Source organism: Salvia hispanica, chromosome 1 (genome assembly GCF_029641045.1).
Source record: "Salvia hispanica isolate PSC_SH4W2 chromosome 1, Shi_PSC_v1, whole genome shotgun sequence".
NCBI lineage: Eukaryota > Viridiplantae > Streptophyta > Magnoliopsida > Lamiales > Lamiaceae > Salvia > Salvia hispanica.
Window position 1 is genome coordinate 1,689,449 of NC_142692.1, and position 14,227 is coordinate 1,703,675.

General features: G+C 35.1%; 1 protein-coding gene and 1 pseudogene across 3 annotated transcripts; one reads left to right on the plus strand and one right to left on the minus strand.

Annotated features, from left to right (window-relative positions):
* The first annotated feature begins 2,141 nt into the window (after positions 1-2,141).
* Positions 2,142-2,837, plus strand: LOC125185252 (protein SMALL AUXIN UP-REGULATED RNA 51 pseudogene; annotated as a pseudogene).
* Positions 2,838-7,244: 4,407 nt separating this feature from the next.
* On the minus strand, positions 7,245-13,759 carry LOC125221897 (filament-like plant protein 4). 3 transcript variants are annotated; one of them, XM_048124219.2, is made up of 7 exons: positions 12,526-13,378; positions 12,326-12,423; positions 11,937-12,068; positions 11,159-11,384; positions 8,667-11,073; positions 8,333-8,378; positions 7,245-7,937 (listed from the first exon to the last, which is right to left on the minus strand). In XM_048124219.2, the coding sequence occupies exons 3-7, from the start codon at positions 12,060-12,062 to the stop codon at positions 7,485-7,487; spliced, it is 3,258 nt and encodes a 1,085-aa protein (XP_047980176.1). In that variant the 5' UTR covers positions 12,063-12,068; positions 12,326-12,423; positions 12,526-13,378; the 3' UTR covers positions 7,245-7,484. The 3 variants fall into 3 exon arrangements, with proteins under 3 accessions (XP_047980176.1, XP_047980173.1, XP_047980175.1); XM_048124216.2 differs by lacking the exons at positions 12,326-12,423; positions 12,526-13,378 and adding an exon at positions 13,600-13,759; XM_048124218.2 differs by having other exon boundaries at positions 12,326-13,378.
* Between the last annotated feature and the right edge of the window lie 468 nt (positions 13,760-14,227).

The following is a 14,227-nucleotide window of genomic DNA, read 5'->3' on the forward strand; positions in this document are numbered from 1 at the left end:
AAAATTTGTGCACCACAAACTAAGACAAAAAGTAATCATTATATATATTAGTTACGAGGTGAATAATATGGAACTCTCAAATTGGGATGTGGATTTATATTGTACCATGTTTGTTAATCAAACACTCGTTAGGTTTCATCCCAAAATCGATCGGTGATAGGAGAAGTGACTGGCTAGCTATTTAAGCATATGTATTTTACAATACACTGTTGATGTGAGACAACTCGAATAGATCGTTCGTATTATCGATTGACTTTCGATGTGAAATAAGTCAAGTAGAGCCTTCCTATTATCGATTGGCTTTCGGTGAGGAAAATGCATGGTGGGGCCTTCATTTTGTATGTATTTTCCCAGTGTTTAAATGTCACAAGCAGAGCAAATTTCAATCACAGAACATGGGATGGCATTCAAAAAGCCTTCATTTCATGGCCCCATTACACTTGTTGCTTTCTTATAGTTCAATTCAATACCAAGGAAAATTCCAAATCCTTGTTTGATTATTCCTTTTCTTTTTCCTCTCTAATAGCAAACCACATTCATAACCCAATTATGTGCCACTTTTAATGGTTTGAATTATCAATCTCATAATTATTGGCGTCTCACTGTGTCATGGTATTGACACTAACAAAGTATATATGTCATAATGGTCAAAAAAAAATTGCAAATTATATTAATAAAAGTAATCATAACCCCCTTCTAATTAGGGGAGTCGATCTAATTAATAATTATAAAACACATGCTATAATCAAATGAGTTCCATGAGCGTCCCGTCCCTCTCATTGTACGTAAAAAATTATTGAATTTGCTCTATAATTTACTCACCACGTCCGTGAAATGTTGTCCAGTTTTGCCATTTTGGTCAATCTGCAAAATGTTTTCCACTTTGTTTTTTTTTCGTTTTTGGTAAATGGACACCACTTTAATTTCCACTAAATCATTACACTCACATTCTATTATAAAACTAATGTATAAATGTGAGACCTACATTCTACTAATTTTTTTCACTCACTTTTCTTCACATTTCTTAAAATCCACGTCGAGTCAAACATGGACAATATTTTGTTGACGGAGGGAGTACTAAACTAAAGAAAATGAAATTTACTTCTATTTGAATTCCAATGGATCTTTATTTTTTTAATTTAATAAATCATAAAGTGGATTTCATTTGTTTCATACCTACAGTACATAAATAAGAAGACCTCATATACTCACGATAAGAAGGTGACTCATACGACCATCCGCCACAATTTACGACATACAATATCATACCTTAACTAATAACGCGTCACGTCAATTTTACATATCTTAACTATTCACGTGTCACGTCAATTTTTCATACCTTAACTATTCATGTGTCACGTTAATTTTTCACACCTTAACTATTCACATGTCACGTCAATTTTTCACGCTTTATAACATAAACATCAAGATAAGTCAAACCACAAACCATATAATACGTTTACCTTAACACGAGAATGGATGTGTCGACAAAGTAATTTGATATGACTTTCAAACATTCATATTGCAAGGTTAAAAAAAATTACTCAAACGATCCTAGCCTCACACTTGTAGTTCATTGTAAAGGCTCAACTCTAATTCAAAACCAAACTACTCTACCTTTAGTAGTCTTGAGGGCTAGCTGGCCAATGATATCACCAATATAAGCAAGTGTCCAATGATTCTCAATCTCATCCTTTTCAATTAGGCAAATTAGTGCGACGAAGGTACAGTCTCATTCATTGAAGTGCACTCGATACATAAACTGCAGACTGACTAACCAAACCTTAATGTAGTTCGATTCCAAAAGTAATCACTGTACATATTTAAGTTGATTTCTTTTTACTTCACACGTGAATATGTCAACTAGGGTTAAAAGAGTTAGTAAAACTCAATAAAAGAGGGTCCCTATTGTCATGGTGAAGGCCAACAAGAAGAAGTAAACCCATTGGCATAATGTTTTTTCAGCTTCAATACACAGAGCCCAAAAACACCTGTGGTCTCATCTTTGCCCCCACAACCCCACATGCCCTTGTTTTCCTTTCCTTTTCTCTTTTCCAATACCAAATTACTAAATTAATTAATCCTTTTTATTTTCCTAAACACAAACTCCCTACTTTATATAAATACCTCACTCACCCTCATTTCTTTCTCACCCTTCTCCTCAACTCTCCTCTCTCATTATCACCATATAATTACTATCTCAAAATGGCCATTAGAAAATCAAACAAGCTGACACAAAGAGCCATGATCAAGCAGATCATGAAGCGGTGCTCGAGCCTAGGGAAGAAGCACGGGTACGAGAACGAGGAAGGGCTCCCGTTGGACGTGCCAAAGGGGCACTTCGTGGTGTATGTGGGCGTGAATAGGACCAGATACATCGTTCCTATCACGGTTCTCAACATGCCCGAATTCCTGAGCCTGCTTCAACAAGCGGAGGACGAGTTCGGATTCGATCACGACATGGGACTCACTATCCCATGTGATGATCAAGTATTCGAGTCTCTAATGTCATTTGTTAGATAGAAAAAAAAAATTTATGCACAAAATTGTGGTCCAGTTTATTAATTTATTACTGGACTAGCCATATATAGTAATTTTTTTTTATCCATGCTTGTGGATTTTTTTTAATCTTGAGATTTCTTGACTGGCTGACTAGAATCACCCATGATGTTGAAATCTAAATAGGTTAGGAAATATGCATGTAAATTTAGGAATATGGGAAGGTTTGGTTTTTCCTCAAGCAGTGGTTTTTTTGGCTGTGATTAATGATGATTGTGGCCTTGATTTGTACCCTGTGGGAGTACTATTAATATATTCCACTGCTTCTTTTGATGCTATTTTGCTCGTTATTTTCATGGCTCGAGTCAGCAGCCGACGATTATATATATGTATTAAAAAATATTTTTTTTAATTTGGTAGCGGAGGTGGACGTAGAAAAAAATTTGTGTAGAGGCTATATTTTCAAAAAAAAATTAAAATATATTTTTGAGTAATTTAGATGGTTGATAGGGACTTTTACATAATTATTTACATAAAATTTATGTAAATATAAAAAAATATAAAAATTTATTAAAAAGAATTTAGTTCTTTAAGGGCTTAAGCCCATCCCTTGGGTCCTCCACATGGGTTGGTAGGGACTTAAGCCCTCATTCTTACTTGTGTGTATGCCATTGGCTCGAGTATTTGTACCACATCGAAAATTAATACTCCATCCGTCCGAGAAAAAATGTCTCATATACCAGTGCGAATTTTAAGAAATTACATAACTTTATAAGAGAAAGTATGTGAAAAGTTAGTAGAATGTGTCCTACTTATATAGTACTCTCCCCATCCACATTTAAAGTCCCACTTTAACTTGGTGCAGATTATAATAAATGTGAAGGAAAAGTTAATGGAACGTGAATAACTGAATATCACTTTATATGAGTGTAATTGTTATTTGGAAAGTTTGTCCACTTATCAAAATTGGGAAAAATCAAATGTGGATATTATTTTATGGACATGCTGAAATGGCAAATATGGATATTATTTTGTGGATATAGGGAGTATAAATTTTATAACAAAATATGAGTAAAATAAGTTAGTTAGATTTAGAGTTTACTTTCAAAAATAGAGTTATATGAGTGGTGTGCATGGGAGTATGTATGAGGAGGGATATGAGTTGTAAGAATTATGGCCTGACGCATAAATTGAGGGGAATATTAATGTAACAGAGTGAGAAGTATACTATATATTGCTCTAGATCTCTTTATTTGATTTTCGTTTTGATTATTTTTCTTTTGTATTCCTTGTGCTTACCAAATAGTAAATGAATTGAGGTTTCATTTCCTATGTTCATTTATTTTAAACGTTAATTTCATTTCATTGTAGCAACTAGCAAGCATGTTCTTAAAGGTTAGGTAACTGCGAAAATTGATGAATATTTGGACCACTAATTGAGACCTATTAATTAGAAAGAAACAAGTCAGGAGGAAAAAGATACCAATGAAAAAGGAGTTAATTCGGAATCTGATAATGATAGATAGTGAGTGTGTCTATTTTTTGTAGTATATTTACCTGATGCCATATTATCAATCAGATTGGTTTTTCCATTTTTTTCTTTTGTATCTTCAAATAGTTGATTTCACAATAACAATATATACACTCTGCAAAAATATTCTATTATAGACACGAGGATATCAATTCAATTCGAAATTGGTAAATCAAGTAAAAGAAAAAAAAAATTAATTCAGTTTATAATTGCGAATAATATATGGAGGATGCTCTCTTCGCTTGAATGTAGCACTTGGGTTCAAATTTGACGATGCCTGATATAGTTCTGAAAGAAGTGTGGTGGACCGTGGATATGTTTCTTGGGTTCAATAAAATTGTCTTAATTCAAACCCTAAGCCAATTAAATTATAGGGTCTCAACTCTCAATACATGATGAGCTTTGATAGTAGGTTTGTTTTTGTCAATATGTTGATTTCGTTGCTTTTTTTTTTCCTATTTTGGAGGATGCTCTCTTCACTTGAATGTAGCACTTGGGTTCGAATTTCACGATGCCCTATATAGTTCTGAAAGAAGTGTGGTGGGCCGTGGATACATTTCTTGGGTTCAATAAAATTGTCTTAATTCAAACCCTAAGCCAATTAAATTATAGGGTCTGAATACATGATGAGCTTTGATAGTAGGTTTGTTTTTGTCAATATGTTGATTTCGTTGCATTTTTTTTTTTTTTTCTATTTTGGAGGATGCTCTCTTCGCTTGAATGTAGCACTTGGGTTCGAATTTGACGATGCCCGATATAGTTCTGAAAGAAGTGTGGTGGACCGTGGATACGTTTCTTGGGTTCAATAAAATTGTCTTAATTCAAACCCTAAGCCAATTAAATTATAGGGTCTCAACTCTCAATACATGATGAGCTTTGATAGTAGGTTTGTTTTTGTCAATATGTTGATTTTGTTGCTTTTTTTTTTCTATTTTGGAGGATGCTCTCTTCGCTTGAATGTAGCACTTGGGTTCGAATTTCACGATGCCCTATATAGTTCTGAAAGAAGTGTGGTGGGCTGTGGATACATTTCTTGGGTTCAATAAAATTGTCTTAATTCAAACCCTAAGCCAATTAAATTATAGGGTCTGAATACATGATGAGCTTTGATAGTAGGTTTGTTTTTGTCAATATGTTGATTTCGTTGCATTTTTTTTTTTTTTTTTCTATTTTGGAGGATGCTCTCTTCGCTTGAATGTAGCACTTGGGTTCGAATTTGACGATGCCCGATATAGTTCTGAAAGAAGTGTGGTGGACCGTGGATACGTTTCTTGGGTTCAATAAAATTGTCTTAATTCAAACCCTAAGCCAATTAAATTATAGGGTCTCAACTCTCAATACATGATGAGCTTTGATAGTAGGTTTGTTTTTGTCAATATGTTGATTTTGTTGCTTTTTTTTTTTCTATTTTGGAGGATGCTCTCTTCGCTTGAATGTAGCACTTGGGTTCGAATTTGACGATGCCCCATATAGTTCTGAAAGAATTGTGGTGGACCGTGGATACGTTTCTTGGGTTCAATAAAATTGTCTTATAATTCAAACCCTAAGCCAATTAAATTATAGGGTCTCAATACATTATGAGCTTTGATAGTAGATTTGTTTTTGTCAATATGTTGATTTCGTTGCATTTTTTTTTCTATTTTGAACTGCTTCTGTATTGCTACTTTACTTTTTATTTTCACGGTTATAGAATTAGTGCAACATAAAAAAAAATAAAAAAGGAGGATCTTAGTGCATGAGATTGGAAAACTCAAGGAAATTTAGGGACCCATTCCAGATTTACAAACAAGACAATGGTCACATGTAGTATAGTACCAAATTGAGTAGATGTCACACACATATCATTTAAAATCAAATTCATTACTATTAAAAATAGTGAAGAGTTGGAGGAGGTGGTCCTACTTATAATACGGCCATATATAAATATATTGAGAAATGATCAAATGAAAATATCGCCTTGTATTAACTAAAGATTTTTTAATCATTGATTTTATATGTTTTGAAACATCTATTTATAAAGGCAATAGCATAAAAGAAACATTAACAAATATCGTAGCTAGCATTATAATACCTATTTTGTTTTTTCATTTATATGTTTCACGTTAAAAAGTGGGGACATCAAAATTTTATTATGTGAAAAGTTGGTTTCTAATTAAATCCTAAAAGAACTAATTATGGATTAGTATTTTGTAAGCTATATTTGGACTCATTTAAACAATCAATGAATTATTGAGCTTGTAAGTCTTTTCACTGTTTTGTGTTTTACTATAAATTATTGAACAATTTAGTTTTGCTCTTTTGAAGTACTAACCAAAATCATTTTATTGTCACATTGATTCAACATGTGACATTTTGAAATAGTGTTGAGAAAACGATGCACCAACTCTCTATGATGCTACTGTATTTAATCTTCATGCAACTTGCCATTAAATATTTAGTGGATCACAATTAATTAAATTCGTCTTCACTTATTATGATAGTCTAATTATATTGGATTGGTTTATAGTATTTTAATACTTTGTTTTGTTTTAATTTTAATTGAAGACAGGGAATATATTTGTCACTTTATTGTGATAGGTAGATTCACATGCAATGTAATATTGCGCATGTGCTTTTGTATATGAAAGTACTTAGTCGTCCCATCGTAATAATTTTTATATAAAGTAATACTCCCTCTAACCCATTAGAAATGCAACTTTTTTCTTTTTGGATTATCCCACTAAAAATGAAATGTTTCCTAAAATAAAAACATCACTCTCTCTACTTTTCCCCCTCTCTTACTTTACTCTCTCTTCATTAACTCACAAAACATCACTTGCATAAAATCTTGTGCTGAAAACTAAATGTTTCATATTTATTGGGACGGAGGGAGTATTTTTTTAGGAATGTGATCAAATGAAAACTCTAAATACAGCTTGAACACGGTTTCAATACAATATCAACAGAGTGTAAAATTTCAAGATTTTAATATCAACATAGTATCAACAGAATTTCAACGGTAGTCAATGATTGATGCTGTGTTGATATTGTGTTGATACTATGTTGACATTAAAATCTTGAAATTTTACACTCTGTTGATATTGTATTGAAACCATGTTGAAGCTGTATTGATAAGTTTTGAGTTTGTACAATATATAAGTTTGCATTTTATCACTACCCTATATAATATCAGGTTTGCATTGAAATCTTTGAAACACATAGAAAGAGAAAAAAATGAAACAAAAATGAATCAATTAATTAAGTAGAGAGACATGTCTTATTGTATACAACAATGCTCATCAATTCAATCTAAAAAAAAAGCACTCTTCAAACAAAAGCCAAATTCAACCATCTCCAAAAGTGTCCCTCAAATCTAACACCAAATTACAAGTATGATAAGTTGGAATGAGTCCGAGTCATTATATACACAAATGCTTATATTTTTCTGCTAGATATATATGTATATATATAGCGACTAAGAGGCGTTCTTCGCTTTCGATGAAAAGAATCTGCTAAATCCACGAGCATGTTTCTCCGGTGTAGGAGTGTTCGAGGCAGAGGAGGAGCCCGACTTTGTAGGGCGGTGGCTTGGTGGTTTTGAGCTGACCGGAGATCTCAACAAGTTGTTAGCTTCGGAATCGGATGGACTGAAAGAAGCATTAAACGTATCCATGGGAGATTCTGAGCCAGCTCTGTGCAAATGGGGGGAAGCAGCAGTGTCTACTACATCAGGTGCATCAGAATCTTGCAAATTCATGCCACTTATAGTTGGTTCTTCCTCGACAGAGGCTTCGACTTTTTGACTCCTCGTGTTATTTGGGGAACGCACGTCTGTTTGTGGACGAAGCGCTTGCATTTGCTTTCCTAGAAGGAATATGGTTTCTTGACACTCTGCCAGCTTTTCTGCTGCGGCTGCCAACTCCTTCTCCTGAAATTGATAATAGGTGGTATAAGTTTTCCAGAACCTCAACTAATCAAACATTTTAACGATTTCTTCATGAAATAACCAATTACAAACGTCTCGTAATTTTTGAAAAACTATCTAACCAAATAAATGGTCAAAAAAATTAGCTAATGTCTCATCAGCTACTCCTTTCTTCACATTTATCTATTCAAACTGCATATCTACACCAACATCCCATTTCTGGGTTTCTTCTTTTCACTGTTTCTTTTAAGATTTTTTAATATGAGAGTATCACTCAGTTGCAATCTTCAATTTTCAAATAATATGTTAATGACGAGCTAAGTATTGCAGAGGCTAGAAAATCAGGATGTAATAATATGCTAATGACGAGTAAGAAATAGTATAATTATAAAGCTCACCTGGCCAGACCTCTCATCAGTTTCAGCTGCCGCACAATTACTAGCCCTGAAATTGGAATATCATAGAAAAAGCATATTAGGTATAAATGAAACCCCGGTTGAAAGAAATACTAAGCACACTAATTGAAACAGAAGACTTGGCGTAAAAAGAAACGAATGAGATTAGCCAATCATGTAAGTAGAAATAATTTAGCATTAGATTTGGTTCATAGTTAGGTGAATGAAAACTGTTTGAAATTATCCAAACCAAACCAATTTAAAAACCTTATTCAATATCAGGCCAGATCAACACATTTGTAAGGAACTTGAAAATTTAGTATGCGTCAGTTGGTACCTGTCAAGCTGGTCTTGAAGATCTTTGCATCTGTTGAGTGCCTCCTCATGACTTCTTTTCTCGTCTAGAAGCTCTTTCTCCAAATTTTGTAGTTTGCCTCGGAGAAGATTTAATTCAGTCTTTAATTCTTCTGAACGCGTTTCAAGCGAATTGTATGATTCTGCCATGCATTTGAGCTGTGTCTCAGCCAGGCTGTTGGACTTCTGAGCTGTTGCTAATTGTGATTTAACCTCAGCCAGAAGGCTTTCCGTTTCCAGCAACTGAGACTTGGAAGTTTCTAAATTTTCCAAAGATCTAGCTAGATCAACTGCCAGGCTATCCTTGTCCATTTTCAATTGTTCAAACTCCTCCAGTGAACATTTCCAAGAAGTGGCTGTTGATTCAGAGATTGGAACAAGATTCCCATCGTTAGGAACATCGGGGTCGGATGCAGAATCCGAGAAGTGTGCACACCCATCTGGATACCTCTCTCCTAATGATTCCACAACAATCTTGTTCTCTGGTAGGGCAATCTTGTCTATACAATCGGAGCTACCAGTTTCAACTTCAGAACTTCTAAATCCAATAGCATTCAGATGCAGCTCGCTTGCTTTGTTCAATACTTCAGAAACGTCAAGAACAAAATCATTCAGATTGAGATAACTCTTCCTTGCTTCATTATATTTGGCAGAAAATATATCAATTTTTTTATTCAACCCATCTTCTCCATCAGGCCTTGCTTCTGTGACAGTCTTCACTTCTTTACCAAGATTAGTGATAAAGTCAGAAATCTGCATAATGGCAACTTCTACTTCTTCATTAATGGCTTCAAAATTATTGACAGATGAGCTAGCATCTCGAGGCACCAATGTCTCAGTTGTGGCTGTCATCTTGGCATCCTCAGTTATTTGATCAGTTCTTATGCCACAAGGAGAATTTGCCTCAGTAAAACCATTCACCGAGTGGTGATGTAAAGTTTCATGCATGTCCTGCATAGCTTGTCTAACTTCCTCTATTACTTTTTCCATGTCCCTTTCATTAGAGACTAATTCAAGAACCCCAGATATTTTTGACTGGAGTTCCACAAAGACCTGTGGGTCTGCTTGAAGTTGACGATTTACTACATTTGCATCTTCTTTAGAAATCGCTTGAGGTTCCAACCCATGCTCACCTGAATGAGGGTCTGCACTGGTGGCCACTTCAACTGAAGCTTCACACTTTACAAGTTCAGATCCTTCATTGACTGTTCCATTCGATTGATATGCCAGCTTCTCCATCTCTAAGAAGTCGTCCATAAGGTCCGCATGATTAGTACTTTCAGATTTCTGCGGACTGTCCATGGACTTTTCCTTCTTCAGATGTGAGAGCTCAGACATCATTCCAGCAGTCCATGAACCAGAACAGCTTATATTATCATAATTTCCATCTTCCGACATAGTGGTCAAACTTGATGGAATACTGGCTTTCTGACTACTGAGACTTTCAATTGGAACCTGAGGATTATAAATGTGATGATTTTTCTGCTCACCATTAGCTTCTAGTTGTGCTTCCATATTTTGAAGCTTGCTAGCCGTTTGAGCACAGATACTCCTAGAAGCTTGCAATTCACTGTTACGCTTTGCCAATGCCTCTTTAAGCATTTTTGTTTCTTCCTCCATTGCAAGTAGGCGTTCTGTGAGTAACTCATTTTCTTTGAGGCACTTCTGGGCATGGTCCAGTGAAAAGTCTGGCAGCTGAGACAAGTGTGGAGTGGTAGGCTTCACAGGAGATCTCCTTAAACGAGAGTCTCCATAGTCTCGACCCAAACTCTCAACTTCCAATTTCATTTGGGCTAGTGCAGCTGGACCAGGAAGTTTCTTCCGAACAAGGCCTCGTAATCTTTGACATTCCGCCTCAAGCTTAGCAATTTTCTTGACTCCTTCAAGGTGATGTTTGGTTGCTGCCTCGGCCGACCGCACACTCATGTTTTTCTCCTCATTGCGAATTTCCACCTCTTTCCTAGCGATATGGAGTTCATATTTGAGTGAGTTTACTTCTCTTTCACAAGACTCAATTTCACTTTTCAAAAGTTCTATCTCGGCATTAGCCTGCGATTTCTCTTCATTAATCTGGATCAACATGTTAGAGCGCTCTTGCAAGGACCTCGATAATGCAGCATTTTCAGCTGCAGCCTTCATTAACTCTTGGTCCAGATAACCTATTTTTGCTTCAAACTCTAACTTCATCTTGTCAAACAACTTTGCTTTGTTAAGAGCAAGTTCCTGCAACTTTTGTTCATGGTCTTCCTTCAAATTCTGTATCTCCCTCATACATTCTTTGAGAGCACCATCCAGATGTGTTGCCCGATCTTCAGCAGTAAGCTTTAGCAGTGTGACAGATTCCAGGTGATTTTTCAGTGCTGCAGCTTCAGCCTCAGCCTTCTCCCAACCTGTCCAATAAAATTGGCGGCCATAAGCTCTACCATCTTAAAACTTTTATTAAGATAGAGATATTTGACAATAGTATCTACGAACCTGACACAGCTTCTTCAGCGACTTTGGCATGTTGTTTGACCAAATTTTCCTTATCAGTCATTTCAGTATCTGCTTCAGATAACTTTTCATTGAGTTCTTTCACTTCCTCCTCTAAGGTCTGCACCTGTTCTGCATAGGACTTCACTTCATCCTCCAATCCAGTTAGATGTGTATATGATTCAATAGAAATTTGAACATATTTGGGCTTTTTATTTTCTTGTTTTGCCTACATAAAATAGATCAAATTAAGAACCAAGATAGAAGTCATTAGGTACAATAGTTCAAGAAAATGGGCATAACAAGAAACCAAGACTAATATAAACGAGTACGAACAAATTTGCAGAGTTTTATCAATGAGGCAACTTGAGACTTAAAGTCTTAATCAAGATGGCCTTAAAAGAACTAGAACTATCAGGTGCCTAATGTACACAAGCAAAACAAAAAATTATAAAGGGAAACTTTGGAAATAATTGAGGCAATTTTCGACTAGAAAGTCATAATTGGAATGGCCTTCAAGCATTTCAATCTCTAGAACTGTTGAGATGCTGAAGACCTATCTCAATTAGCTTTACTCAGTGAAGTTATTAGAGTTTTTGGTGTCCAAATCAATAAAAATGAGGCTTAGCAAAGTAACTGAAACTAAATAGACAGAAACCAGAATTTCTTGTACATCGGAACAAGTATGGATCATGTAAATAATGTGATGAGGGAATGATAGCAAATGGTGACTGTAGCATATAATTCAACATGAGAATCAATCATCTTAATATGAAATAACCTTGTCGATTTGAGCTGCACTTATATCTGAAGCAGTTGTAGAAGACTCTGATGCAGTGGCAGCTGCTTTCTCAGCAGCCTGCTTATCAGATGATTTCTTCTTCCATGGCCAACTCCTTTTATCCATCCTTATCTGTTAATGCAAAGAAAATTTATCAAAAAATGAAGCTAAAAAGTAGACAAGGTGGCACAAACATAACTTCAAAAGTACAAGAATACATGTTTAAATTGTTAGCCTTTCAGGTAAAAATTGCTACATGCACTTGTTTCCGATTGTAGCATTGCATAAATGTAACTATACAAGTGTGTACTCAAGAACATAAATATTTTTGTACACTAAATATCTCATGAATACAAGTGATATCCACTAAATGAGTAACAAACACATACTATTACTATGCTTGAATTGCTGCACCTGCCAAGGCTCCCTATGGAATAAAACTTGTAAGCAAAGTGATCAATAAGCAAGCAAGCTCATGCACAAATTGCTACAGGAAAAAGAATTTATATCAGAAAAACCAGCCAATAACCAAATCAACCGACAACACTCTAGTAAGTGCAATCTTGAAAAAGGTCAATCAAAAGTCAACTTTTTTAAAGCCCCAAACTTGATCGTCAAATTTGTATCTCTTCAAATGCTTCATGAGCTAGAGGGGAAAACTCAGAGGAAGAGAAACTGCATTTCTCTGTTCCTCTTTTTTTTGTCTTTTCAAACAGCAAGATGGAAAAAAGTTTATAATATCCAAAGAGAAAAATCATTATAGGCCATCAGATCATGGTCAAGAGCATAATCAAAGGGTCTACATGACTACTCTACAGTCATATTCTCAACACGGATTCTGCATTAGCAGCTGATCATTTTTAAAAAAGCATACAACTACCGTAGAGTTTAAAACCTAGCAAATGAAGATAGAAAAGGATAGGGCAACCAATCCACCATGAAAAGGACATTCCCAGAATGTAACAAAATACTACAAAAAAAAATATAGTTGGCACTCTATTGCAGGAAATTTCTTAAGAAAGTGATACATTATCACAAGTATTAAAAACATTTTAATTAAATTAATATCCAAAACTGAGTTTGATCACACCATAAATTTCCGATGAGCAGCAATCTACCTCATTGAATCTAATTAACATCTAAATGTTCAAGCACAATTTCCTCGAATTTGAAAAACTTTACGATTTTCAACAGAAACTAGTTTTCGACACCAAACGCTTATATAAATATAGGAAACAGAATAAGCACAAAACTCAACAACCTGCAGGGCCTTATATAGCAATTAGCTGTACTTAACAATTAATACAGTTAAGTAGCTTTCAAATTTTAGATGCAATCTCAAATCAGAAACGCATTGCGAAAATTTGCAGAAATCAAGCACAAAAACATCCATCCACATCAAACCACCGACACTTCGAAGCAATTCTGAATCAGGACGACGAATTGCTAACCAACCGAAAACGGCGAAGCAAAATGAGCAAGTGAATCGGAACAATGAACTCAGATTAGATACTAAAAAGGCACAAAATCGAATTTCAAAATTGTGTAGCAAAATAGAGAGGATTTTGCCAGACAAAGCAACTGTGGTGAAAACAAAGTCGTCAATTAGCTGCTCGTCATTCCGAAGAAGAAAAATCGGAAGCATTTGGAGCATGAATCTCACCGGCGGTAAGCAATGCGGTGGATGTGAGATTGAAGTGGAGCAATGGAGATCTGATTGATGGAAGGCAGTAGGTGTAGAGGTTAGAGAGAGGTTTTGATTGTGTAGAGAGAGAGAGAGCGAGTGGTGGCGGGGTGGTGGTGGTGGTGGTGGTGGGGATGGGTGGTGAAAATGTCTCAAGCGTTTAAAGGCAAGACGACGGAAAGCTCCAAAACATCGGCCTTATTTAAAAATTGATTAAATTTGATTTCTTAATTTCGGAAAAATTTAAAATATTGGAATTGAATATTAGCGCTGCTGGAACAGAGCATTTTATATTCAACCCCCTCTATTTTTGTCTAATTCATCTATTTATATAAATTACTTTATTAATCAAGTTACTTCGAGATTGTCCTTATATTAAGTACTATGAATAATTACCTAAATTAACAATATTTGTAAAATTAAATTTTATCTAATCCACTAAATCAAGTGTCAAGTAATATTATAAATCTCAACCTTTCCACCTTTTTATAAGATATTAATCGATCAGTAACGATTTCTTCTCTACTATTCTCTCTGTCTCATTCAAGATGGTCATCTTTCCTTTTTGTTTGTCTTAATCAAGATGAACGATCACTTTCCAATTTTG